Source organism: Pseudochaenichthys georgianus, chromosome 18 (assembly GCF_902827115.2).
Source record: "Pseudochaenichthys georgianus chromosome 18, fPseGeo1.2, whole genome shotgun sequence".
NCBI classification, from domain to species: Eukaryota; Metazoa; Chordata; class Actinopteri; order Perciformes; family Channichthyidae; genus Pseudochaenichthys; species Pseudochaenichthys georgianus.
In genome coordinates this window covers 6,304,949-6,330,434 of record NC_047520.1, presented here as the reverse complement: position 1 = coordinate 6,330,434, position 25,486 = coordinate 6,304,949, and the positions used below count along the sequence as shown (strand labels likewise).

General features: G+C 41.5%; 1 protein-coding gene and 1 long non-coding RNA gene across 2 annotated transcripts; both read left to right on the top strand.

The window, feature by feature from the left end:
* The first annotated feature begins 300 nt into the window (after positions 1-300).
* Positions 301-1,300, top strand: LOC117463938 (uncharacterized). Its single transcript, XR_004553985.2, has 3 exons — positions 301-574; positions 963-1,024; positions 1,158-1,300. It is a non-coding gene; the product is annotated as an uncharacterized lncRNA (long non-coding RNA).
* Positions 1,301-2,550: 1,250 nt separating this feature from the next.
* Positions 2,551-8,097, top strand: LOC117463886 (integumentary mucin C.1-like). The gene is made up of 13 exons (XM_034106382.2): positions 2,551-2,818; positions 3,207-3,268; positions 3,402-3,550; positions 3,696-3,958; positions 4,068-4,132; positions 4,292-4,476; positions 5,410-5,708; positions 6,089-6,150; positions 6,284-6,432; positions 6,581-6,801; positions 7,190-7,251; positions 7,385-7,533; positions 7,629-8,097. The coding sequence occupies exons 3-13, from the start codon at positions 3,424-3,426 to the stop codon at positions 7,715-7,717; spliced, it is 1,671 nt and encodes a 556-aa protein (XP_033962273.2). The 5' UTR covers positions 2,551-2,818; positions 3,207-3,268; positions 3,402-3,423; the 3' UTR covers positions 7,718-8,097.
* The last annotated feature ends 17,389 nt before the right edge of the window (positions 8,098-25,486 follow it).

Here is a 25,486-nt window from a genome sequence, read left to right as displayed (position 1 = left end):
CACAACTGCTGCAACAACAACAACAACAGCAGCACCTACAACTGCTGCAACAACAACAACAGCAGCACCTACAACTGCTGCAACAACAACAACAGCAGCACCCACAACTGCTGCAACAACAACAACACCCACAACTGCTGCAACAACAACAACAGCAGCACCCACAACTGCTGCAACAACAACAACAGCAGCACCTACAACTGCTGCAACAACAACAACAGCAGCACCTACAACTGCTGCAACAACAACAACAGCAGCACCCACAACTGCTGCAACAACAACAACAGCAGCACCCACAACTGCTGCAACAACAACAGCAGCACCCACAACTGCTGCAACAACAACAACAACAGCGGCACCCGCAACTGCTGCAACAACAACAGCAGCACCTACAACTGCTGCAACAACAACAACAACGACTCCTACAACCACCATAACGACAGCTACTACAATTGCTGAAGCAGTCACAATAAGGCAGTTGACTTTCAGATCTGTTGGAGAGACATTTACAACCGATTTGCAGAATAGATTATCTGCAGCGTTTATAGCACGAGCCTCACTAATAGAGACAACGGTAAGTCCATAGGGTGAAGCCGAGCGAAATCTAAGCATCCTAATTAACTGGAAATGTTTTACTAAACGTATTAGTATTTCCTGCAATAAGCCATCTTTTCTTTTAATTTGTAGATTAAATCTCCTTTAACAAACACATTAGGTGACATAGTCAAATTACTATATCCTGTGTTATGAGATAAAATGTATCTTCAAACTTAAATGAAATGATAAGTTTCAGATATATTTAACATGTAAGTGTTGGTGCTTCTTATACTGAATAGAAGATGCTGGATTGTTCATTGTTGTACTATTGGATGGTGTTTGTTGGTGCAAATTAAAAACCACAATTACAAAAGTCAATGGCAAATAAAATAAATGTACATAATTTATTTGCTTGTTTTTTGCAGCTTAACCCTATTTACCAACAACAATTTTCTTCATTCCGCTCCTTGACGGTGATTTTGTTCAGGTAATTTATTTATGTTATTATAATGTACTGCAATCTGTGAATTCATGATAATAATATTTTTAACACAATTGTAATAATTACAATTCATTTATAATGATTAAGAATATATATTTCTCTTCAATTTTATTTGCAGTAATGGATCAATCGTCAACAACATGAATATTGGATTTGCATCCACATCAGTTCCTAATGCGACTCAAATTGGAAACATTTTGGCTGATGCAGCTTCAAACATCACAGCCTTCAACATTGAACCTGCCTCAATTTTGTTGGATGGCGCACGTAAGTTATTTGAAATACTACCTTACCAAAAAAACACAACCTAAAAGAGATATTTCAAGCAATATATTTTGTTTTTCTTTTGTCATCATTTACACAACTCCTGCATCTACAACTGCTGCAACAACAACAACAACAACTCCTGCACCCACAACTGCTGCAACAACAACAACAACTCCTGCACCCACAACTGCTGCAACAACAACTCCTGCACCTACAACTGCTGCAACAACAACAACAGCACCTACAACTGCTGCAACAACAACAACTCCTGCACCCACAACTGCTGCAACAACAACTCCTGCACCTACAACTGCTGCAACAACAACAACAGCACCTACAACTTCTGCAACAACAACAACTCCTGCACCCACAACTGCTGCAACAACAACAACAACAGCAGCACCTACAACTGCTGCAACAACAACAACTCCTGCACCCACAACTGCTGCAATAACAACAACAACAACAACAACAGCAGAACCTACAACTGCTGCAACAACAACTCCTGCACCTACAACTGCTGCAACAACAACAACAACAGCAACAACTGCTGCAACAACAACAACAACAACAACAACAACAACTCCTGCACCCACAACTGCTGCAACAACAACAGCAGCACCTACAACTGCTGCAACAACAACAGCAGCACCTACAACTGCTGCAACAACAACAGCAGCACCTACAACTGCTGCAACAACAACTCCTGCACCCACAACTGCTGCAACCACAACAGCAGCACCTACAACTGCTGCAACAACTCCTGCACCTACAACTGCTGCAACAACAACTCCTGCACCTACAACTGCTGCAACAACAACAGCAGCACCCACAACTGCTGCAACAACAACAGCAGCACCCACAACTGCTGCAACAACAACAGCAGCACCCACAACTGCTGCAACAACAACTCCTGCACCTACAACTGCTGCAACAACAACTCCTGCACCCACAACTGCTGCAACAACAACAGCAGCACCCACAACTGCTGCAACAACAACAGCAGCACCCACAACTGCTGCAACAACAACAGCAGCACCCACAACTGCTGCAACAACAACAGCGGCACCCACAACTGCTGCAACAACAACAGCAGCACCCACAACTGCTGCAACAACAACAGCAGCACCTACAACTGCTGCAACAACAACAACAGCAGCACCTACAACTGCTGCAACAACAACAACAGCAGCACCCACAACTGCTGCAACAACAACAACAGCAGCACCCACAACTGCTGCAACAACAACAGCAGCACCCACAACTGCTGCAACAACAACAACAACAGCGGCACCCGCAACTGCTGCAACAACAACAGCAGCACCTACAACTGCTGCAACAACAACAACAACAACGACTCCTACAACCACCATAACGACAGCTACTACAATTGCTGAAGCAGTCACAATAAGGCAGTTGACTTTCAGATCTGTTGGAGAGACATTTACAACCGATTTGCAGAATAGATTATCTGCAGCGTTTATAGCACGAGCCTCACTAATAGAGACAACGGTAAGTCCATAGGGTGAAGCCGAGCGAAATCTAAGCATCCTAATTAACTGGAAATGTTTTACTAAACGTATTAGTATTTCCTGCAATAAGCCATCTTTTCTTTTAATTTGTAGATTAAATCTCCTTTAACAAACACATTAGGTGACATAGTCAAATTACTATATCCTGTGTTATGAGATAAAATGTATCTTCAAACTTAAATGAAATGATAAGTTTCAGATATATTTAACATGTAAGTGTTGGTGCTTCTTATACTGAATAGAAGATGCTGGATTGTTCATTGTTGTACTATTGGATGGTGTTTGTTGGTGCAAATTAAAAACCACAATTACAAAAGTCAATGGCAAATAAAATAAATGTACATAATTTATTTGCTTGTTTTTTGCAGCTTAACCCTATTTACCAACAACAATTTTCTTCATTCCGCTCCTTGACGGTGATTTTGTTCAGGTAATTTATTTATGTTATTATAATGTACTGCAATCTGTGAATTCATGATAATAATATTTTTAACACAATTGTAATAATTACAATTCATTTATAATGATTAAGAATATATATTTCTCTTCAATTTTATTTGCAGTAATGGATCAATCGTCAACAACATGAATATTGGATTTGCATCCACATCAGTTCCTAATGCGACTCAAATTGGAAACATTTTGGCTGATGCAGCTTCAAACATCACAGCCTTCAACATTGAACCTGCCTCAATTTTGTTGGATGGCGCACGTAAGTTATTTGAAATACTACCTTACCAAAAAAACACAACCTAAAAGAGATATTTCAAGCAATATATTTTGTTTTTCTTTTGTCATCATTTACACAACTGCTGCAACAACAACTCCTGCACCCACAACTGCTGCAACAACAACAGCAGCACCTACAATTGCTACAACAACAACAGCAGCACCTACAACTGCTGCAACAACAACACCTGCACCCACAACTGCTGCAACAACAACAACAGCAGCACCCACAACTGCTGCACTGACAACTGCAACGACAGCAACAACAACAATTCCAGCTCCTCCACCAGTTGTAGTTGTCGCGGCAAACTTGGAAGAACCATTTGTACTAGCACTTAGTGACCAAAACAGTCCAGAGTTTAGAGTTCTTGAAATCAGAGTTGTAACAGTGGTTAGTTCTCATTCTTATTATTTTTCTGAGTATTGAGTTTGCTATTTTTATTTCATTTGGAAACTTTTCTTATTTTAACTGCTTTATTTTGTTGCTTTTGTTCCCACAGTATGATATCATCTACAGTAGAAAATTTGGATTTCTTTTCATACGCTCGTTTGTCATTTCATTTGGGTAACGTTTCACATTTTGAGAGACCAACTCACCTTATTCTTTCTGGGTTTTTATATTCAAACTTTCAAACATAAGAATGACAAAAGCACTCATTACAGATATGTAAAAGTTATCAATGTTGAAATAATTAGGTTTAAAATATGTTATTTTTGTATGCAGTGCAGCTGTGGTGAGAACTCGAGTTGGTGGTACTCAAGTCGAGATGGGGCTTGAGTTCAATCAAACTGCTTCACCTGAAGAAATCCCACAGGCTGATGCTGTTGCAACCACCTTAGAAGAGGCTATCTCCAACCCAAACAATAACTTCAACATCAGTGTTGATGTCTCCTCCATCCAAGTAATTCGTAAGTAATCAATATCCTTCATTTAGCAAGGACATTTTGTTATCTAAGATGTGTCTAACATTGTCTGTGCAATACTTAGTATCAATATATCTAACAGCAAATAACAAAGTTTCATTTTTGTGCTCCAAATAAGGGGTTTAAATTTAGCAAATGTGTACAATACAAAACTAATATCTTTATTTGTATTATTTTTAAACCATACAGCATGAACCGAAACACACCACAGCATTAGGCCATGGCAACATGCAATGCCAGTCTCTAGAGGGACCTGGAATTAAACCAGACAACCATGACATGAAAAAAACTGTACAAAACACAATTTAGGTACATTTAAAGACAAAACTCAGAGCTCAACAAGAAACAAACAAAGACAAAAGAAAAGAAACAAATACAATACAACAAAAAGCACTAACTCATGACCAAATCCTCTAAAAACATTTCTGTTTAAGTTTTATATGAAGCCAGTCAGCATCCAGTTTGACTTCTCTAGATTGAAAATTACGCATGTTGAATCCGAGAACAGAAATTGCTTTGTGTGTGAATAAGAATGTACATAACTTCCATTCAATATTGAAGTAATTATGGAATGAATTCAAAAATTCTTATTTGACAAATGTTTTGGTTGAAATGGAGCATACACAATCATATACCATCGACTGTTACAAACATAAGAAACACAATTTAAGTTATTTTTCTTTCTTGTCTGAAAATGCAGTTATCACTGTTGGCACGGTCAGCAATGTTTCTGCTGTTAGCACCTATAGTTACTAGCTGCTGGCCCAGCAGGCAATCCATCAGTCAGACATAAGCTTTGAATTTTGTGTTGAGAACCTTTACACTGTGGATTGACTTTGTTTAGAAGAAAGCAATTTGAATACCATCTTTTATTTTACCATATTTCTTCACATTGATCCATATTTGTTTGGACTATAGCCCCGATAGCTATCCCAACTTCTACAACTACCAGTGCTGCAACTACAACTACAAGGGCTGCTACAACTAACACCACAACGACTCCTACAACTACCAGTGCTGCAACTACAACTACAAGGGCTGCTACAACTAACACCACAACGACTCCTACAACCACCATAACGACAGCTACTACAATTGCTGAAGCAGTCACAATAAGGCAGTTGACTTTCAGATCTGTTGGAGAGACATTTACAACCGATTTGCAGAATAGATTATCTGCAGCGTTTATAGCACGAGCCTCACTAATAGAGACAACGGTAAGTCCATAGGGTGAAGCCGAGCGAAATCTAAGCATCCTAATTAACTGGAAATGTTTTACTAAACGTATTAGTATTTCCTGCAATAAGCCATCTTTTCTTTTAATTTGTAGATTAAATCTCCTTTAACAAACACATTAGGTGATAGTCAAATTACTATATCCTGTGTTATGAGATAAAATGTATCTTCAAACTTAAATGAAATGATAAGTTTCAGATATATTTAACATGTAAGTGTTGGTGCTTCTTATACTGAATAGAAGATGCTGGATTGTTCATTGTTGTACTATTGGATGGTGTTTGTTGGTGCAAATTAAAAACCACAATTACAAAAGTCAATGGCAAATAAAATACATAATTTATTTGCTTGTTTTTTGCAGCTTAACCCTATTTACCAACAACAATTTTCTTCATTCCGCTCCTTGACGGTGATTTTGTTCAGGTAATTTATTTATGTTATTATAATGTACTGCAATCTGTGAATTCATGATAATAATATTTTTAACACAATTGTAATAATTACAATTCATTTATAATGATTAAGAATATATATTTCTCTTCAATTTTATTTGCAGTAATGGATCAATCGTCAACAACATGAATATTGGATTTGCATCCACATCAGTTCCTAATGCCACTCAGATTGGAAACATTTTGGCTGATGCAGCTTCAAACATCACAGCCTTCAACATTGAACCTGCCTCAATTTTGTTGGATGGCGCACGTAAGTTATTTGAAATACTACCTTACCAAAAAAACACAACCTAAAAAAGATATTTCAAGCAATATATTTTGTTTTTCTTTTGTCATCATTTACACAACTGCTGCAACAACAACTCCTGCACCCACAACTGCTGCAACAACAACAACAGCAGCACCCACAACTGCTGCAACAACAACAGCAGCACCTACAACTGCTGCAACAACAACAACAACGACTCCTACAACCACCATAACGACAGCTACTACAATTGCTGAAGCAGTCACAATAAGGCAGTTGACTTTCAGATCTGTTGGAGAGACATTTACAACCGATTTGCAGAATAGATTATCTGCAGCGTTTATAGCACGAGCCTCACTAATAGAGACAATGGTAAGTCCATAGGGTGAAGCCGAGCGAAATCTAAGCATCCTAATTAACTGGAAATGTTTTACTAAACGTATTAGTATTTCCTGCAATAAGCCATCTTTTCTTTTAATTTGTAGATTAAATCTCCTTTAACAAACACATTAGGTGACATAGTCAAATTACTATATCCTGTGTTATGAGATAAAATGTATCTTCAAACTTAAATGAAATGATAAGTTTCAGATATATTTAACATGTAAGTGTTGGTGCTTCTTATACTGAATAGAAGATGCTGGATTGTTCATTGTTGTACTATTGGATGGTGTTTGTTGGTGCAAATTAAAAACCACAATTACAAAAGTCAATGGCAAATAAAATAAATGTACATAATTTATTTGCTTGTTTTTTGCAGCTTAACCCTATTTACCAACAACAATTTTCTTCATTCCGCTCCTTGACGGTGATTTTGTTCAGGTAATTTATTTATGTTATTATAATGTACTGCAATCTGTGAATTCATGAAAATAATATTTTTAACACAATTGTAATAATTACAATTCATTTATAATGATTAAGAATATATATTTCTCTTCAATTTTATTTGCAGTAATGGATCAATCTTCAACATCATGAATATTGGATTTGTATCCACATCAGTTCCTAATGCCACTCAGATTGGAAACATTTTGGCTGATGCAGCTTCAAGCATCACAGCCTTCAACATTGAACCTGCCTCAATTTTGTTGGATGGCGCACGTAAGTTATTTGAAATACTACCTTACCAAAAAAACACAACCTAAAAGAGATATTTCAAGCAATATATTTTGTTTTTCTTTTGTCATCATTTACAGAAGTCTCAAATGGAGTATGCCACAAGATGAGTCTCATCACTGCATCCTTCCTTGTGCTGCTGTCACGGCTACTGTCAAGCTTTCAATAGTGCAGGCTCATGTCTGTTAAGTGAAATACAATTACAGAAAGCCTTACATACTGTAACTGTATTGCATATCAGACGCATCACATATAACAACATTTTAACTTATTGTGCAGATATATTTACAATAACATTTAAATTGAACACAGTGCCTTGTATTATTATCCAGTAACTTTTCTTATTTCTATCTTTTTATATTATCATACATAACTTATGTGTATTCTGTGAGCTTACCTTTATTTTGGAAAAAAACAAGGTCTTCTTGATGATCGGAACACAACATATATTTTATGTTATGCTACGTTTTTAGCATCCGAAAATAAAAACAAGGTGTATCTCAATAAGTTGAACATGCTTCCATTAAAGGCACTGAAGATAAGTACAAACAATCAAACACTGTCTTATTCTTTCTAAAAACCTTTTCTTCCAATCTGTTATTCTCAATATGGTTATATATAAGTTATTCAGGATTTTCCAGAAATAATACGGCTGCATGTCAATTCACAATGGCCCTGGTTTAAATTAATAAAGAAAGGACAGCAAAAATAATCACAGGAGGATTGTGACCAAACAAACTCAAATGTAATCATTGCTTTTTGTTCTTTTATAAAGTTGGACTGTAAAGTATTTTCCAAATATAGGACTATATTCAACTATTCCTTTGTCAAATTACATTTATTGGGCTACATTTACATTTATTTTGATATGATTTATCTATTTGACTTAACCAACTGGCACACTTAAACTAACTATAATCTGCAGTAGTGGATTGTGAAAGCGTCATGCAGCAGCAGACAAAAAAAGGGAGTATACAATGACATTGTTAAGAGATGATTAATAGATAGCTTACTGACTTGTCATTGTAGTTGGGCCATATAGATGCAGAAATATCTCAATATGGTGTTGTGAAGCTGACCGTTGAGCGGCCCGACCAAGCAAGGAGGCAGACGCAGAGAGTTCAAATATATCCCGGTGTGAGCATTTATTCATCAGGATACACAGCCTCAATATGACTGTCTCCAATGAACACAGTCACCAGCAACAAGGATCTCACACACACAGACTAACAGGAAAACAGAACCTAAATACACACCGACTAATCAAACCAACAAGACACAGGTGAGGGGGGAGGAGACAACACAGGGCACCAGGTGAACACAATCACCAGCAACAGACAAGACGGGAGGGGGAACACTTTTCAAACTAAAACAGAAAACAGAGACGGACAAACTAAAACACAGACAGAGCAGATCCAGCAGATCCAGGGCACGGAACAAATCAATACACTTCACCACAGAGGTGTGGATTCGAGTCACATGACTTGGACTCGAGTCAGACTCGAGTCACCAATTTGATGACTTGAGACTCGACTTGACAAAATCACAAAACACTTGCGACTCGACTTGGACTTGAACACCAATGACTCGGGACTTGACTTGGACTTGAGCCTTCTGACTTGAGGTGACTTGATCATTTAATTCAGAGGTCTCCAACACGCCGATCGCGAGCTGCCGCCAGAAGAGCAGACTCCCGTCGGGGAGAGCAGAATCTTCAGCGGCTCCTACTTTTGCTGAGAATCCTTGCAGGCAGGGGCAGGACTTTATTTAGCTGGGCCACCATGCGGCCAATCATATGCGAGGACACACTGGGATCATACCATTATGTGAAAGAAGGGTGGGGGGCACAGCAGGTGTAGTGGTACAGGCCAGCTGCACAGAGCTACGGGGAGACGGATTTAAATGCAAGTGCGTCGGAAAAAGTCAAGAAATTAGCGAAAACCGAAAAAAGAAGCAGCATTTGGCTGCATTTCAATGATATTGGAGAAACCAAAGCTGAGTGCTGGATTTGTAAAATGAAAATAACCTTTTTTGGTAACCTTTATTTTGGTAACCACTCTCAGAGGTGGGAGAAGTTCAGATCTTGTACAAAAGTACCAGAGTGTAGGTTACAATAAAAAGTCCTGCATGCACATTATCCCTTGCAAAGATAGATTGTGGGTCCCTTACAACATGTTGTACACAGTGATAAACATTCTGGTCACCTCAACATCAGGGATCTTATACATTAAACTCCTTCTGAATCAAACCGTGTGAAAAACACATAATGACTTGTTTATGACTCGTTTTGTCAAAGTTTAGGACTTGGACTTCACTTGAACTTGCCCATCCTGACTTGGACTTGACTTGGACTTGAGCGCAAAGACTTGAGACTTGACTCGGACTTGCAAAACAATGACTTGGTCCCACCTCTGCTTCACCACCAACGAAGCTATACAATCCGTAACGGAGGCCTAGATCTATGGCCCCAGAGATCACCTCCGTTACAGGTGTTATATCTGATTAATGTCATTCAGTCAGACAACTCACGTGTTCCTTTAACATGTTTATTAGAAGCAGCATATAGTTGAATTTGGCGACTAGGCTCGGGCATCATCACTCCATAGATATACATTGCACGATGAGTGATGATTAAATAACTAACCCCCGAGCCTACAGGTGGAAGCTGGGGCAGGCAAGCGGCAGCGACGTAGAGGTAGCTGCAGCAATAGCAGCAGCAAGCAATGCATGGAGAGAGATCTGGCAGGTTAAATAGAGCGGCATATTAAGGAGACTCTGTTTGGTTGGTTGTAGAGTGGCAAGGGGGCGTTATGTATGAATGCAGCATAAGTGCTCGAGTTGACTGCCTGAACGAGCTCGCAGGCTTCGCCCCATTTCAGTCAGACAACTCACGTGTTCCTTTAACATGTTTATTAGGGGTGTAACGGTTCACAAACATTTCGGTTCGGTACGTAGCTCGGTTTTTAGGTCACGGTTCGGTTCGGTACGTTTTCGGTACAGCAGAAAAAATTATCACAAAACATAACATATTTTTTTTAAATTATTATTAAACTGTGAGTAATGTATTCACTCAAATAAATACAAAATATAATAAAATAAACATTAAGGTGCAGCATTTCGATAAACTGAAATAATCTGTATTTGAACTTTACTGTACTAGTACTCACAAAACATAAACTATTAGTTTAGGGTTTTTAATTATTATTAAACTATGAATATTCACTCAAATAAATATAAAATATAATAAAATAAACATTAAGGTGCAGCTTTTCCATGAACTGAAATAATCTGTATTTGAACTGTACTGTACCTAAGCAGCCAGCTTGATATTATGACTTGCTTGTCATTGTATTTTCATGTTTTTTTAAAGAAAGATGAACTTGTCCACATTGCTTGCCGAAAGGGCAGATCTGCTGGCACTAGCAACGTCTCCTGCTGTGGAGAAACCCCTCTCGCTAGGGACAGAGGTAGCAGATACAGCCAGGTAGCGCTTTGCTAACATGGCAACATAAGGATATTTGCCGTTTGTAATAGCTTTGGCTCGGTCTGAACTCTCTGCGAGTGGTGGAGGCTTAAATGCTAGCGGGAGTTGGGTTTGCACTTCAGTCTTTTGGTACCGGTGATATTCACGTTCGGGTGATGCCTTTTCAAATGAGTGTGCAAGTTTGATGTATTGCCAGCCGCGTAACCAATGTTAGTTGAACAATGCCGACAAACAGCTTTGATTCGGTCCACCTGTCTTTGTCCGTCATCCTTGTACGTAACTGCGAAACCAAAATGTTCCCAAACCGGAGACTTCAATGATGCTGGAGGATTTTCGAGCTCAACTTCATCTGCGTTCGCCATTTCGACAGTTCCTCAAATGACTGATTACATTTGAACGCATCCCTCTGACCAGCTCGTCCAATGAAATGACTTGCTCGCTCTATGACGCGTTGATCACAATGGGTGCAAACGTTCTCAATTTGTTACGTTTAACGTTATATGCGTTCGGTACACACCGAAGGGCCCGTACCGAATAATTTCGGTACGGGTACGTGTACCGTTACACCCCTAATGTTTATTAGAAGCAGCATATAGTTGAATTTGGCGACTAGGCTCGGGCATCATCACTCCATAGATATACATAGCACGATGAGTGATGATTAAATAACTAACCCCCAAAACTGCGTGGAGATTAGATACTATCCCCCAAAACTGCGTAGCCCGAGCCTGACACTGGTGATGTGAGACTGATAAGTAGAGGGCCTGGCGAGCTGCCATGTGGCCATTCCCCCTAAGCACAGCGGCTTTAAGGGGAATATACTACTAAGTGAGACTGCTATGTGTAGGCCTGAGGTATAGCCCAGAGCCGATTCTTCCCTGAGCACAGCGGCTTTGAGAGGAATATACTACCTATATATGCTACCTAATGAAACTGCTATGTGAAGGCCCGGGAACAGCCCGACAAGCCATTCCGCTTAAGCACCACGGCTTTGAGGGGAATATACTACCTAGTGACTGCTATGTTAAGGCCCGGGCATAGCCCGAAAAGCCATCCCCATTAAGCACCGCGGCTTTAAGGGGAATATACTAGTGACTGCTATGTGAAGGCCCGGGAACAGCCCGAAAAGCCATCCCCCTTAAGCACCGCGGCTTTAAGGGGAATATACTACCTAATGAAACTGCTATGTGAAGGCCCGGGAACAGCCCGAAAAGCCATCCCCCTTAAGCACCGCGGCTTTGAGGGGAATATACTACCTAGCGAGACTGCTATGTGTAGGCCTGGAAGTGACCAGTGCCGACCCCCCCCCCCCCCCAGCACCGCGGCTTTGAGGGGAATATACTACCTATCAAGACTGCTGTGTCTAGGTCTTTGAGGCAGCGACAATGAGCTTTCCCCCCTAAGCATGCAGCTATGAGGGGAATATACTATAATGAAATAACTATAATCTAACCCAGCAACCACCTGGTATGCAATAACAGGATTCTACAGATATACATATTTGAACGTTACTCATCATCGAGTAGTGCAAGAGCTCATGGTTGTTTGTGCTGCAAGGATCTCAATCATGTGAGGCATGATATAGCGCTGGTGGGCAGAAGATGACCGACGGCCCAGGATACTCAGGGTTGAGGTAGGCAGATATAGAGCTGCGGTTGTGGCTGTGCAGATTCTTAAACAGTGGGAATAGCGATCTGAGGGCAGGTCGCAGCTTAGGCAGAGATCACGCAGCTTGGAGAAGAACCCTCGTCGTTGGGTTTGCAGCCATCGAATACACATGGGTGCCGACGCATGTGTCAGAGGGCAATGATGCGAGAAGTTCAGCATGGAAGATAAAGGACAAAGAAAACAGTGTTAGTTTTAGCAATGATTATTCGGGGTTCCTTGACTCCCCAATCAGAAATGTCAGACATTGAATGTTTCAAAAAAGTGTGTATATTTGATCTCCAAAGTTAATTCAGTAAGGGAGAGATTATGCTGAGGATTAAAAGGTGAGAGGTCTGTGTATATTCGCCACCTGAGAAACCAATAGAAAGCTGTAACAACTTCATCTGATGTTTATCAATATATAGTGAAACCACTTTGCCTGAATTTATACATTAACCTTTGCACGGGTGCAAAGTTAAGAGGCAGTCTTTATTATTGCGTGGCCTTCTAAAGGCCCTTGAGGAGCAAATTAATGAACTCTAGCGTGGCTTAATACTTAGCACTTGAAGATTGCAGGATTCGAATGAAAATACAATTAATGCATGAACAACTATTATATCTATTGCATAAGTACACGGAGGAGGTTGAGACAGAAGAAGATACAGTACCAAGCTGAATTGTATGCTTTGAATCATGCTCTTGGTTGGAGGCATAATATGGGAAATCCTTGAGGGCTTGACGTGTAGATCCAGAGTCATTTGGTTGAACGAGGGCATGGCAAGCTGGTGGGGCAAACCACTCATTGTGAAATCCCCCGAACCGGCAGAAGGCGCAGCATCTGTAAGTAACTAGAGAGGATCTGAGGACACCGCAAGGTCATTATACAAGAATGAACATAACATTCCACTCGTCGCAGAGGGGCTAAGGACCAAAGATCTGAGCAATAGCCATCTCTAAGATTGCATTCATGCTGAATAGTCCGCGTCTTTACACCAGACGCAAGTGTATTACATCGTTTCATTTGCAGAAGGTTGGCTTTGCGTTCACCCAGGCAACCTCAAACAGACTATGAACTGTAAACTAAAGTCATTGTACGGAGATGCTTTTTCAACAATTGGCGGGACATTAAGCGGATAAAATGCAGATCCCAGCAATTCCTACAGTAGCCTGCATCATGGAGCATTGGCAGGTTATTTTCATACTGCTGTTAATCTGGAGAGTGCATCAACAGACTCTGCGGCCAGCGCATAGGATTATAAATCAGACAACGTGCATTAAAAACATTATAACACATAATGAGACGTTATGCAGTGAGGAGGTTTCACCGATGACAGGTGGCTCTGATGAAATTGTACCACTGCCTTTTCTCTGTACACAGGGGACCAGTGAGGTAAGCAGTCACCAGAATGAATGCATGACCCTATAGGTTACTGGATGTTGCACACAGCATAGATAGCAAAACAAGCGATGACGCGCAAATAGTCGTTTCCCATGTTTTGATGCGGACTACGTCACACCAGCAATGCACCTCTCCAGAGTTTACTAGCGAGCGACCCGAGACCACCTCTTTTAGGCGGAGCAGAGGTATCGGACTGCTTCCACACCAATCCAACGAACCGCATCAAGGGGTTAACGCTACAGGGACCGATTCAATAGTACTAACAAAGCAGGTGTGAACGTGACCTAAGACTATGGTGCCTTAAGGTCATCACGTCATTGGAGGCAGTCGCAATTTCTACAGGCTCGCACTACCTGTTAGCATCTGGCATCTGTTAGCATCTAGCTCTCCTGCTTACAAACTTTTAGCCATCCCTGCTTATACAAGTAGTAGTTTTAGTTGTCTGCGATCTGCCGAGGCCTACTCCCACCTGTCGAGTACGGCTGTACTGAGGTGTTTTACCTTCGGAGACGTTGCGAAGAAATGGAGCGGCTCCACCTGTTGCTGCATGCGATCTGCGATTTACGGAGTCCTGCTCCCACCTGTAGAGTACAGCTGTACTGGAGAGGTTTTTACCCCGGAGTCGTCGCGGAGAGACGGGGTGGATCCACGCTTCGGGCTTGGCATGCTTCCACCGGGCGTGTGCTGCTGTACGGAGGAGGATTTTACCACCGCTGGGGCCTGCTTTCCACCTGTCCTGGTTCTGCTGTTGCAGAGGCCTGCTTTCACCCCGGGGATACTACGGAGGGACCGGAGCGCTTCCACGCTGCTGTTTTCGCCTGTCCTTTGCTGCTGTGCTGATTTTGCTCCAGGAACATCGCGGATACTGTGTGCTGGTCTGGGAAAATGGCCCATATCGGGATTCTGCTGTGCCTGATAACTGTTTTGGACTATGAGGAGATCTCTAGTCATTCTGAGAAGTCTACTGGATTCAGGTCTGTTCTGCCACCCGCAGTGGGTATCCCCTGCAAAGGTTCGGATGTGTTGCTCAAACAATTACCGGTTGCCTTGTCACAGACAATCTGCTCGACAAAATATGTTTGTCTTTTTTGTTTTCTGAAAGAGGTAGGCCTAGCTGTTGAAACGTTTTATCTGGGAAAGTTAACAACTAGGAAATGGTTAAAAGATGGACACCAAGGGGTGCTTGCAGGTGTTGCAGAGAATCCAGCATAATGCTTCTGATGAGGTGTCAAAAAACGTGGGCTACTATGGCAACCAAATGCACATTTGATTGTAAAACCTTAAAATATATATGCCACAGAAGGCATATGGGATGTCTGCTTTCCCTGCCATGTCATCTACAGAGCAAAGAAACGGGAACAATCTTTAGTAGTTAATAATACTCTTCACAGAATAATCGTGAGGAACTAACGGCTCAATAAAGAAACGTTGCTAGACTAATTCCTCCTAGCACTAGGCTAGGGGCCTGTCGTGTTTTTAAACGTTTAAATAGCAGCACGTGTAATACTCCTGGCTCCTTCAGTGCAAACTTCAGTCTTGAGTGCAGGTTTCAACAGACATGGGTCCCTGGGAGCCAGCATAACCTGCTAAGAAACCTTGATTTAAGCCTGTGATAAGGTCATTTGACGAACAGCTGTGATTAGAAAGAGCTTGGAAACAATTTGCAGCATGAAGCACACCCAGTGAGGGGCAGATATTGCAGGTAGAGCTTAATTCCTGTAAGGAAAAACTCTTCTTTGGTAGGTGATTAAATGCACATGGCCGCTTGGCAGAGAATAATTCATGGTATTCATAGAATAGACACTGTAGGAGATTGAAGTCTAAAATGATGGTCAACAATGTATCGAGCTTCCCTTCATATTCACGTGATGGAAATTAATTTATTTCCGTTTTTAATTTCATTGATTTATAGTAGGCCTAGTATAAATACACATACAACTTCTGTATAATTGCCTCAAATATGACTTACTGCAGGCCAAATATTTCCATAATAAAACATTGCTTATGCAGAATAGTATTATATATACCTGCCAAGATGCGATTCCTAAAGGCCCTGTCACACTGTCCCGAAATTGACACCCGATGGACACACGATAAAGGAAATGTTCAAATTCGGCTGTGATCGTAGCAACATCGGACCATTCGTGAGGACATCTAAGCCATCGTATGACCGCCGGTGGAGTTTCTCAGGCTCCGGCAGCAACTTTGTGAGCGGCAACTTCGTAAGGCACTCGTGAGGGCATCTTGTCAAATCGTGTCATCTTCGTGTTATCATCGGTGCATTCGCCCTCACTCTGATCGGGGCGAATGCCCGATGGCACCGAGGATAACAAGATGCCCTCACGATGGCCTTACGAAGGGCAAAATTGACACACGAATTCAACACGAAAATGAACCTTCGCAAGGTCCTTCGGCAATTTTTTGGCATGCCAAAGATTTTGCCTCCGCTCACGAAGTTGCTGCCGGAGCCTGAGAAACTCCACCGGCGATCATACGATGGCTTGAGATGCCCTCACGAATGGCCCGATGTTGCTACGATCACAGCCAATTTGAACATTTCCTTTATCGTGTGTCCATCGGGTTGTTTTATTGCACAACAAAATCATGTAAATATATTATGTAAATAACCCAATTTGTGTTCTGTGAAACTAAAAAGGATATAATATATTAGTTTGAAGGACAGTTGACAGGAAATTGTTGTTGTTATGGAAACAACATTACGGAGAAAACGTAATATTTTCTACATATAAAGACGGATAAAGTAAAGAACAAAGTCTGAAGATATCAGTACAGTATCATAGTACTGTAACATAATTGTTTTTGGTACTTTCATTGCAGTTGTATGTCTTAAATGTAATGTAAATGTTGCCTTCGTGTGTGGTTCGGGGCCATCTTCGTGCGAAATTCACAATTCCATATTCGTGTGTCCATCGGGTGTCAATTTCGGGACAGTGTGACAGGGCCTTAAGGAACTGCTGCTGCAGGGGGCAGGAAGCTAGAACTCGTGGCTGGATCTGGGACTCCAATTCCCAGAATCCTCGGGAGTGTGACGTCAGTGGCACAACGTGGTTGAACGCGGAAGTAGAAACATTTGTTTACATTGCAGGTAGAGGAAATCGAGTTTGTTCACGGGAATATATCGTGCAATTAAAGGCTTCAAGCGCTGATTTTACTTCGAGATGGTAGGACAGGATGGCAGGTACTTTGGGAATGCCGGAGTCAGCTTGCTCCTGCCTTTTTTGGTGTTTAAATACCCACCAACCGAGAGACAGTGCGACTCTTAGCTGACACACAAGAGAGCGGTTGTTACCGGAGCTGGCGTAGCACTCGGGACTTCCTCTGGCCCAAAGGATATTAAAAGCTACTCCAGATGAGGACGGAAGGGACACCTGAATATGTGTCGTGCGGGACCTGTGGCTCGTTCCAGCGGCGTCTGAACCATGCTCTGAGCTAGTCTGTGTTTCGGGAATGAGGCATTTCTTACGGCTTCTTGCGTATGATGATTCGGTTCCGGAGTCGGAGATTGCAATAGATATTTGCAAGGACAGCACCGGCAGGCAAGCAGCAGCAACATGAAACACAGCAGCACGAACATGAACGCAGCAATAGCAAATGAACGCAGCAATAGCAAGTGAACGCAGGCAAGCAGCAGCGACGTAGAGGTAGCTGCAGCAATAGCAGCAGCAAGCAATGCATGGAGAGAGATCTGGCAGGTTAAATAGAGCGGCATATTAAGGAGACTCTGTTTGGTTGGTTGTAGAGCGGCAAGGGGGCGTTATGTGTGAATGCAGCATAAGTGCTCGAGTTGACTGCCTGAACTAGCTCGCAGGCTTCGCCAGATTTACGCACAAAGCCCTCCATTAAGGTGATAATAGACAAGGAGTGCTACATTAAGTTAAGTGTAAATACTTAACTTAATTAAGTAAATACTAAATACTCCTCTGTGCAAAATGCCTGCAAATCCAATAAAGTTATTGGGAACTGTAGTTCAGTAAAGTTGTCTAACTTAAGGTGATGCTCCAGTAAGAGTCAGAGGATCATCAGCATGTCAGCAGACTTCCAAATTTCATTGTTACCAAAATAGTTGTTTGGTTATTTCAGTTTGGATCAAAAGGATTGGACCGACTGACAGTACAATATTGACATCCTTATAAGATTGTGACTTCTTAAAACAATACTTATATTCCTTTATTAATTTACTGTAACTTTTTTCTTATGTATGATATTGGAATGCTAAAAGCTTACCTCAGTATTTTAATACATTCAAGCTTTTAGAAGTGAATTCTTAAGTTTATACAGGTTTTTGTTTAACCAGGGTAGACATAAATCTTTATCCTGTATAGCTCCAAGTGGTCTGGTGTATATGGAAGCCTGTTTGGGCCACAGGAAAAAAAAAATCAAAAAAATCCTGTAAGTCATTATAATGACTTAGCTATCTCATTATAATGACTTAGTTATCTCATTATATTGACTTAGTTATCTCATTATATTAACTTACTATCTCATTATATTGAGATAGTTATCTCATTATATTAACTTACTATCTCATTATATTGACTTAATATCTCATTATATTGACTTAGTTATCATTATATTGACTTCATATCTCATTATATTGACTTAGTTATCATTATATTGACTTCATATCTCATTATATTGACTGTAGTGGCTATTTGTCAACAACACCAAAGTTTCAAAAGGCCACTGAGGCACCATCAGGCACAGTGGACCTTACACAGATCAGGAGCTGGTAATTAATCCATTGCCCAGACAAGGCATAGACATTTTCGTGGTATTTATTAGTTTCACCTTGCGGGAACAATACAGCAAAAGTTGTTTAAATGTTTGCTGAACTCAGCCCTGACACTGGTAAAAAACCATATACCTTCCCGGTGCCCACTGACTGCTGCTGTGCCCTGATTTCCTTAAATAAACCCAACTCTGGATTTGTTTTAAGGTTTGAGGTGCAATAAACGACACAGCAGCTTTTTGTCATGTTAAAACTATTATGTTCTGCCTCGCTCATGAGAGTAACAGCTGGCGAAATTAGAGCCTCGCCTACTGATTTTAATTTAACCATATGTCGAGCCCGATTGTCGATTTCAAAGGTGTGCTCTAAAATGATATTTATAAATAACTATTATCATTATTATAAGCAAGCCAATAAATGGCAAAGATATGTAGAAAATAAACGTATTTAAGATACGTTCATAAGGAACGTAACCTGGGAGAAAACATGTTTCTAGAAGATATGTAGAAAATAAACGTATTTGAGATACGTTCATAACGAACGTAACGTGGGAGTAAATACGTTTCTAGCTAAACGTAATTCAGAATGCAGTATAGTTCTGTGGGAACGTAATTTTTAGGAGACAGGGTTGGACTGCAATGCATTGTTGGGCAGCATTTTCTCCTCTCCTTTCGGTTAGGGAGGTCCAGTGGTTCCTAAGCTAAAGGAGGTTATAAAGGAAGTTTGAAACCTCCTTTCCTTTCATTTGGAGAATTGGAACGGCACTTAACATGTCTGCCACTGACGTACTTCCGGGTCATTTCACTCCGTTAGGAAGGTTCCTAAGCTAAATGGACTATTGGAACGCAACCCCTGTGTCTCTCTGTGTGCGGGGGGGGGGGGGGGCCTAACAGACATGCTGCAGCAGACACAGAGATCTGCCGGGGACGGAGCGTTCAGAGAGTATAGAGACACATTTTGACTAAAAGTTGACGAAAATGTAATTTTTCATCGACTAAAAGTTGACTAAAACGTTTTGAGTTTTCATCAACTAAAACTAGACTAACACGTTTTGAGTTTTTGTCCACTAAAACTAGACTAAAACTACAAAGGATAGGAATGACTAAAATGTGACTAAAACTAATAACCATTTTCGTCTAAAGACTAAGACTAAATCAAAAACAGCTGCCAAAATTAACACTGAAATATGCGAACACAAACCTACAGACTGGGGGTTGGGAGATCACAGGAGGGGGGGGGGGGGGGGGGGAGAGCTGTGGAATGTGACCACCCCCCTTGGGAGACTTAGGCTGCGGCCCCACGAGGACGAATTCGGTCGTTTGCGTTACTGTTTAGTGTCATATAGACCGTTCGGCCACACGAGGACGACCGAATACGGCACTAAACGACTGAGGAAACGATAACGGGTCCCAAGGTGGATAGAAATGCATACGCCACTCTCTGGGGGGTCAAACAGCTCCGTGTGTGCGCCCTATACGGACATTTTCAGATCACTGATAGTGATTGCGCAATAGCCCCGCCTCTCCCCACCTCTTCTGCTCACCTCCGCTTACCCCGCGCCAGTGCTGAAGTGTTTCGCCACCAACAACAACAACAATGGCGGATCGCAGAGTTGCTATCGTGCTCCGGACGCTATTGACCATGCTACAGTTGTTTGTGCAACATCTACAGCAATAATGATGAGGCAATAGCCCCGCCTCTCCCCACCTCTGCTGCTCACCCCCGCGTCAAAGTAAACTGCATCCTGAATTCAGATTATTTATCTTTCTCTCGCGAGTTAAGTCTAATCTGACAGGACGGAGACACGCAGCTCTGCTCACCTGCAGCTCCTCCCTCTGCAGCAAAACACACACTTCAAGTCAGATCATCACCCTTAGCTATTTTAATTACCTCTCAAACTCCCTAAACTAGTTATAAATATGTTTATTTTTTACTGTCGGCCGGGTCACTCATTACTGGATCAGCTGCTGCATGAGACAGACACTGACGCTGTCCGAAGAGAAGGAGGAAAAAGAGAGGCTCCGTGTATTTTATCATTATATTATATAGAGTCGTTATTCATTTGTTTTAAAGCTCAATAAATAACAAAGAAGACCTTTGACCGGCACTTTTATAATTTTGTCCGGAAGATTTCAACTTTAATACACGCTGACTGGCGAAAAACTCTGCCCGGTTCCCTCGGCCCCCACCGCGGAGAATAAACAGAAGGGCAACCATGACAACCATGCTTCTTCGCTGCTTTTGTGGAGGAAGTTACAGCGCCACGTAGAGGCTCCTGCATATGTACTGCAGCTTCTCCAGCGGTTGGAGCTAAACGGAGCGGTCTCGTGTGGACAGACACTATCCGGATAATTATTGTGGACGGAAGCCGTTTGCGATTGCGTTTGCGTTAATCCTATGCGTTTAGCCGTTTTCGTCCTCGTGGGGCCGCAGCCTTACTCCACACATTCCGATGGCCAATTAGTTTTAAACAAAGAGTTTGCAGCATACAGCACAGACAACATGGGGGGTGGGGGCTTCTCAAAAGATTTTTGTTTGTTGTTTTGTGTCAGTTTTACTTCGCCACTTCCATTCACATTTTTCATCATTGTTCCACAATGTTTATCATGAAATTAATATCCATATATTTTATACTATACTTGCACTGCTTACCGTTTTCATACTTTATATATCTTAGCATATTCACACACACTGTTAATACTGCTCACCAGAGACGTGCACACATAGACTCTAGGGCTGCAGTCGAATAGTCCAAAGATCAGCTCCTAAATTCTAACCCTATCATCTATTCCTTGACCTCTGAGTGAAACGTCACGGGGTTAAGGGATAGTGGATAGGAGAATTCAAAAGGACTTAGGAGAAGAGACTGCGGTACTTTAGAGAATCCGAATGCACTTTCACTATCCCACGTGTTTATGATGCGCCAGCGGACGTCATTGTGTGCGTCTGCTGCTGTGGGGAAACTATGGAAACCACAGTTTTCTATACAGCGGACTACAACATGGATGTTTAATAAGAACGAGGGACTACTGTGAACTCATCTAGAGACTCTGCACCGTGCTCTGATGCTGCTGTTTTGCTTTATGAACGGGGACAACAGAGAAACATATTCTTCAGGACCAAAGTTGGAATTGAAATAAAAAAGGAAAGTGAAACGTATGCTCGTCCACATTAATACCAATGATCCCAATACGTATGATTGATGAACTAAAGATCTTAAAATCAATACAAATGTATTTATTATAAACGTTAGTCCTTAACATCTATCACTGTGTATATATCACCATTCAAACATCTTTTAAAAGTTGAACAAACTCCACACAGCTCAGTAAAGACTGAAATGTTGACTTTATTTGATAATTTCAGTAAAAACTAACGTTCATATTTCTCTTTTTGATTATAATACTGATGAACGTTCAAAACAAAGCACTTTGGCAACTTACCACCTATGTTTTAAAATGCTTAATAAGCACCGTAACTTTCATGATATCATTTCTCGGTCATAATCGTTTGTTTCCGTGAACGGCCGACTGTTGAGTGACGGCAAATGCTGCGGCTGCAAGGCATTGTGGGGCAGCATTTTCGCTTCTCCTGTCGGTTAGGGAGGTCCAGTGGTTCCTAAGCTAAAGGAGGTTATAAAGGAAGTTTGAAACCTCCTTTCCTATCATTCTCATCATTCTAGAGAATTCGAACGGCACTTATCATGGCTGCCACTGAGGGACTTCCGGGTCATTTCACTCCTTTAGGAAGGTTCCTAAGCTAAATGGACTATTCGACTTCAGCCTAGGTAGTGCTTGAGTACCTGCCCGTTTTGCCCTCTGGACAGCAATGTGCCCTTTTGAAAGTTCGTTTTTTACAGTTTTTTATTTTATTTTTTTACAGTGTACTGTATGTGGCTCAGCCTCATGGTAACATCGATCAATTCTGGATTAAAAGCTTCTAATATATACAGCAATGCCCCAAACGCGCGTTGTAATTTTGTCAGACATCCTCACACGTGCCCCGCGGCACTCCCGTACGTGCCCTGGCTGCAGCCCCTCCCTTCCCTGCTCTCAACGTGAGCGCGCAGAGTCACTCAGACAGGCCACGGCGGGTGTGTGGTGCAGCAGCACGCAGCAACACGATTAAAAGTGCCCTAGTGACGACCAGAGGCGGCGCTAGGGGGTGGCTACTTGGGCTCAAGCCCCGGATGTTTTCTGAAAAGCCCCGGATGTTTCACTTAAAAAAATGTCTCGGGAGTAATGTGCAGTACCGGAGTCCACCAGAGAGGCAGCCGCTGCGGGACATTAGCCTGCGTACTGTGTAGCCTTCCCTGCCCTGAAGAAGAAGTGATCCTGCCTGACAAGTTTTAAGCTAATAGCCTATAAAGTTATGGATATTAGAAAGTTATTTTCATCGAAGCAGGCGCCACAAGCTGCAGCAGCAGCAGCAGTATCAGCAGCTGACAACAATGTCATCACCAGCAGTGAAGAAATGGATGATGTTTCAGGTTTGTGAATCTCATGGTGATATCTGCACTCTGGCTGAAGTGAAAAAGAGTGATGTACTGTAACGTTAATCTTATAACTAGTAAACATGGAGTAACCAAGGCAAGGCAAGTTTATTTATATAGCACCTTTCAACACAATGCAATTCAAGGTGCTTTACAAAAATGAAAGACATTCAGACAAAGGCATTTAAAAACAGTAAAAGATAATAAAAGAAACATTAAAAGAAAAAATACATGAATAAAAAGTTACAGTGCAGTTTAAGATATGAATAGTTCACACAGAAGATCCACTTTACTGATGAACACAACAGCTCAGTTTAAATTAAAAGCAGCGACAAAAAGATAAACCACACTAAGTCAATCCCCTTATATGTTAGTATGTATACAGAACATGACTAAAAATTATTCTAAGATGTAACGTTAACCCTTCATACCTCAGTCTACTTTTAAGACACTAAAATAACGTATTCCAATTTTTATTTTGTTTTCGCGCGTGGAATTATACCGGCTCTCGTTTCAGTACACATAACAACGGAACCATAGCAACGGAACTGACAGGCAACGGAACTGACAGGCAACACTCTGAATCCGATTGGCTGTGACTGCATCCACTCAGAGTGCCCGATTCAGAAACGTGACTCTTACACTGGTGGATGAGAATAGATCTATAAAACGATAAGCAATGCGCAGTGGATCGGAAGAGGACGGTGTGTCGGCGTTGTTCGATAGCGGTATGCTAATGGAAACACACGCCAAACATGCTAAATCACATCAGAAGGCATCACCCAGATTTGCCAATCACCGGAGCCCGGCAAAAGACAACAGCAGTTCAACAGCTGATCCCAGCTGTTTTTAAGAAGCCAAGAGACATGAGAGCCGAGAGACCAAAATAAATAACGGAAGCTTTTGGCATATTTTTTCACCGACTTTGCGCTCTTGAAACACTTTCTTATTATTTATGATGTAATATTTTCAAGACATTCTTTTTGCACTCCTTTTTGCACTCCTGTTCAAAAGTAAATAACAACAAACCTGGAATTATGCATTTGGGACTTTTTTTGCTTTTTCTTGTTGTACCGAACCGTGACCCCCAAACCGAGGTACGAACCGAACCGTGACTTCTGTGAACCGTTACACCCCTAGTCCCCGGTGTTCCAGGGAACTCACCAAGTGTCAGAAAACACAACCCTCTCTCTTTTCCTCCATACCCAAATCTCTAAAAAAAAAAGAGGGCTGCAACGGATCTGATACAGACTGATCTTGAATAATTTTCTACGTCACAGAAGTGGTGCTCCGCTTATTGGTCAATTCTTGGTCAATTCTTCCCGGGGGAGCATGCCCCCGGACCCCCCTAGAGGAAGCGACGACCCCCCTAAAGGATGTTTGGTCCACCCCCCACTTGTAAAAAAAATAGCACTTTACCCCCCCCCCCCCCCAACAACTCCTGGGCTAAGCCTCGGATCTCCTACAATCCTAAATCCGCCTCTGGTGACGACCAAGTAAGTAACCACCAGGTAACAAATACAAGTGTATTGTTTAGTCCCCTAAATCAGATGCCAAACTAAACTATAACTTCACTTCTTTTCTTGCATCCATCCAATTAGTCTCGTTGTGCACTTTTGAAAATAGCAGATCTACGCTCACAATGCGTCATTATGCTAGGGCTGAAGTGATTAAATGTATGTTTTGTAATAATCTTAATCAAAATCTACATAGTAACTAACTAAAATTTTCAAATAATTGTAGTGGAGTAAAAGTAGAATATTTGCATCTGAGATGTAGTGGAGTAGAAGTAAATGTATTGAAAATGGGAAATACTCAAGTAAAGTAAAAATGCCTCAACAAGTACAATATAAGTAGTAGTAACCTTATAGGTTTACATTAATGCTGCTGTTAAATGTTTCTCAGAGATTAACCCTTAATTATCATGCACAGCAGAGCAGTACATTGATTTAGCTCATTTGCATTTACCACTTGTAGAATAATGCCAAGAAGAGACAGGATAAGAAAATAAAAACAAAGAGAGCTACAGCAAGCAGCCCGGGGAAGCAGCTCTCTGCTCTCCTGGGTAAAGCAGCCTGAGCCTACCAGCAAGGAAGATGAGGATGCAGATGTGCCTGATGAACCCTTACCCATCATCAATGATTAAGATGAAGAAGAAAGGTCAGA

Excerpts from the sequence above, each read along its gene's own strand:
- LOC117463886 (XM_034106382.2), top strand. The coding sequence starts at position 3,424 with ATGAATATTGGATTTGCATCCACATCAGTTCCTAATGCGACTCAAATT. Across the intron at positions 3,551-3,695 it reads AATTTTGTTGGATGGCGCAC|CAGCACCTACAATTGCTACA; the intron begins GTAAGTTATTTG and ends CAACAACAACAG. Across the intron at positions 4,133-4,291 it reads TCGTTTGTCATTTCATTTGG|TGCAGCTGTGGTGAGAACTC; the intron begins GTAACGTTTCAC and ends TTTTGTATGCAG.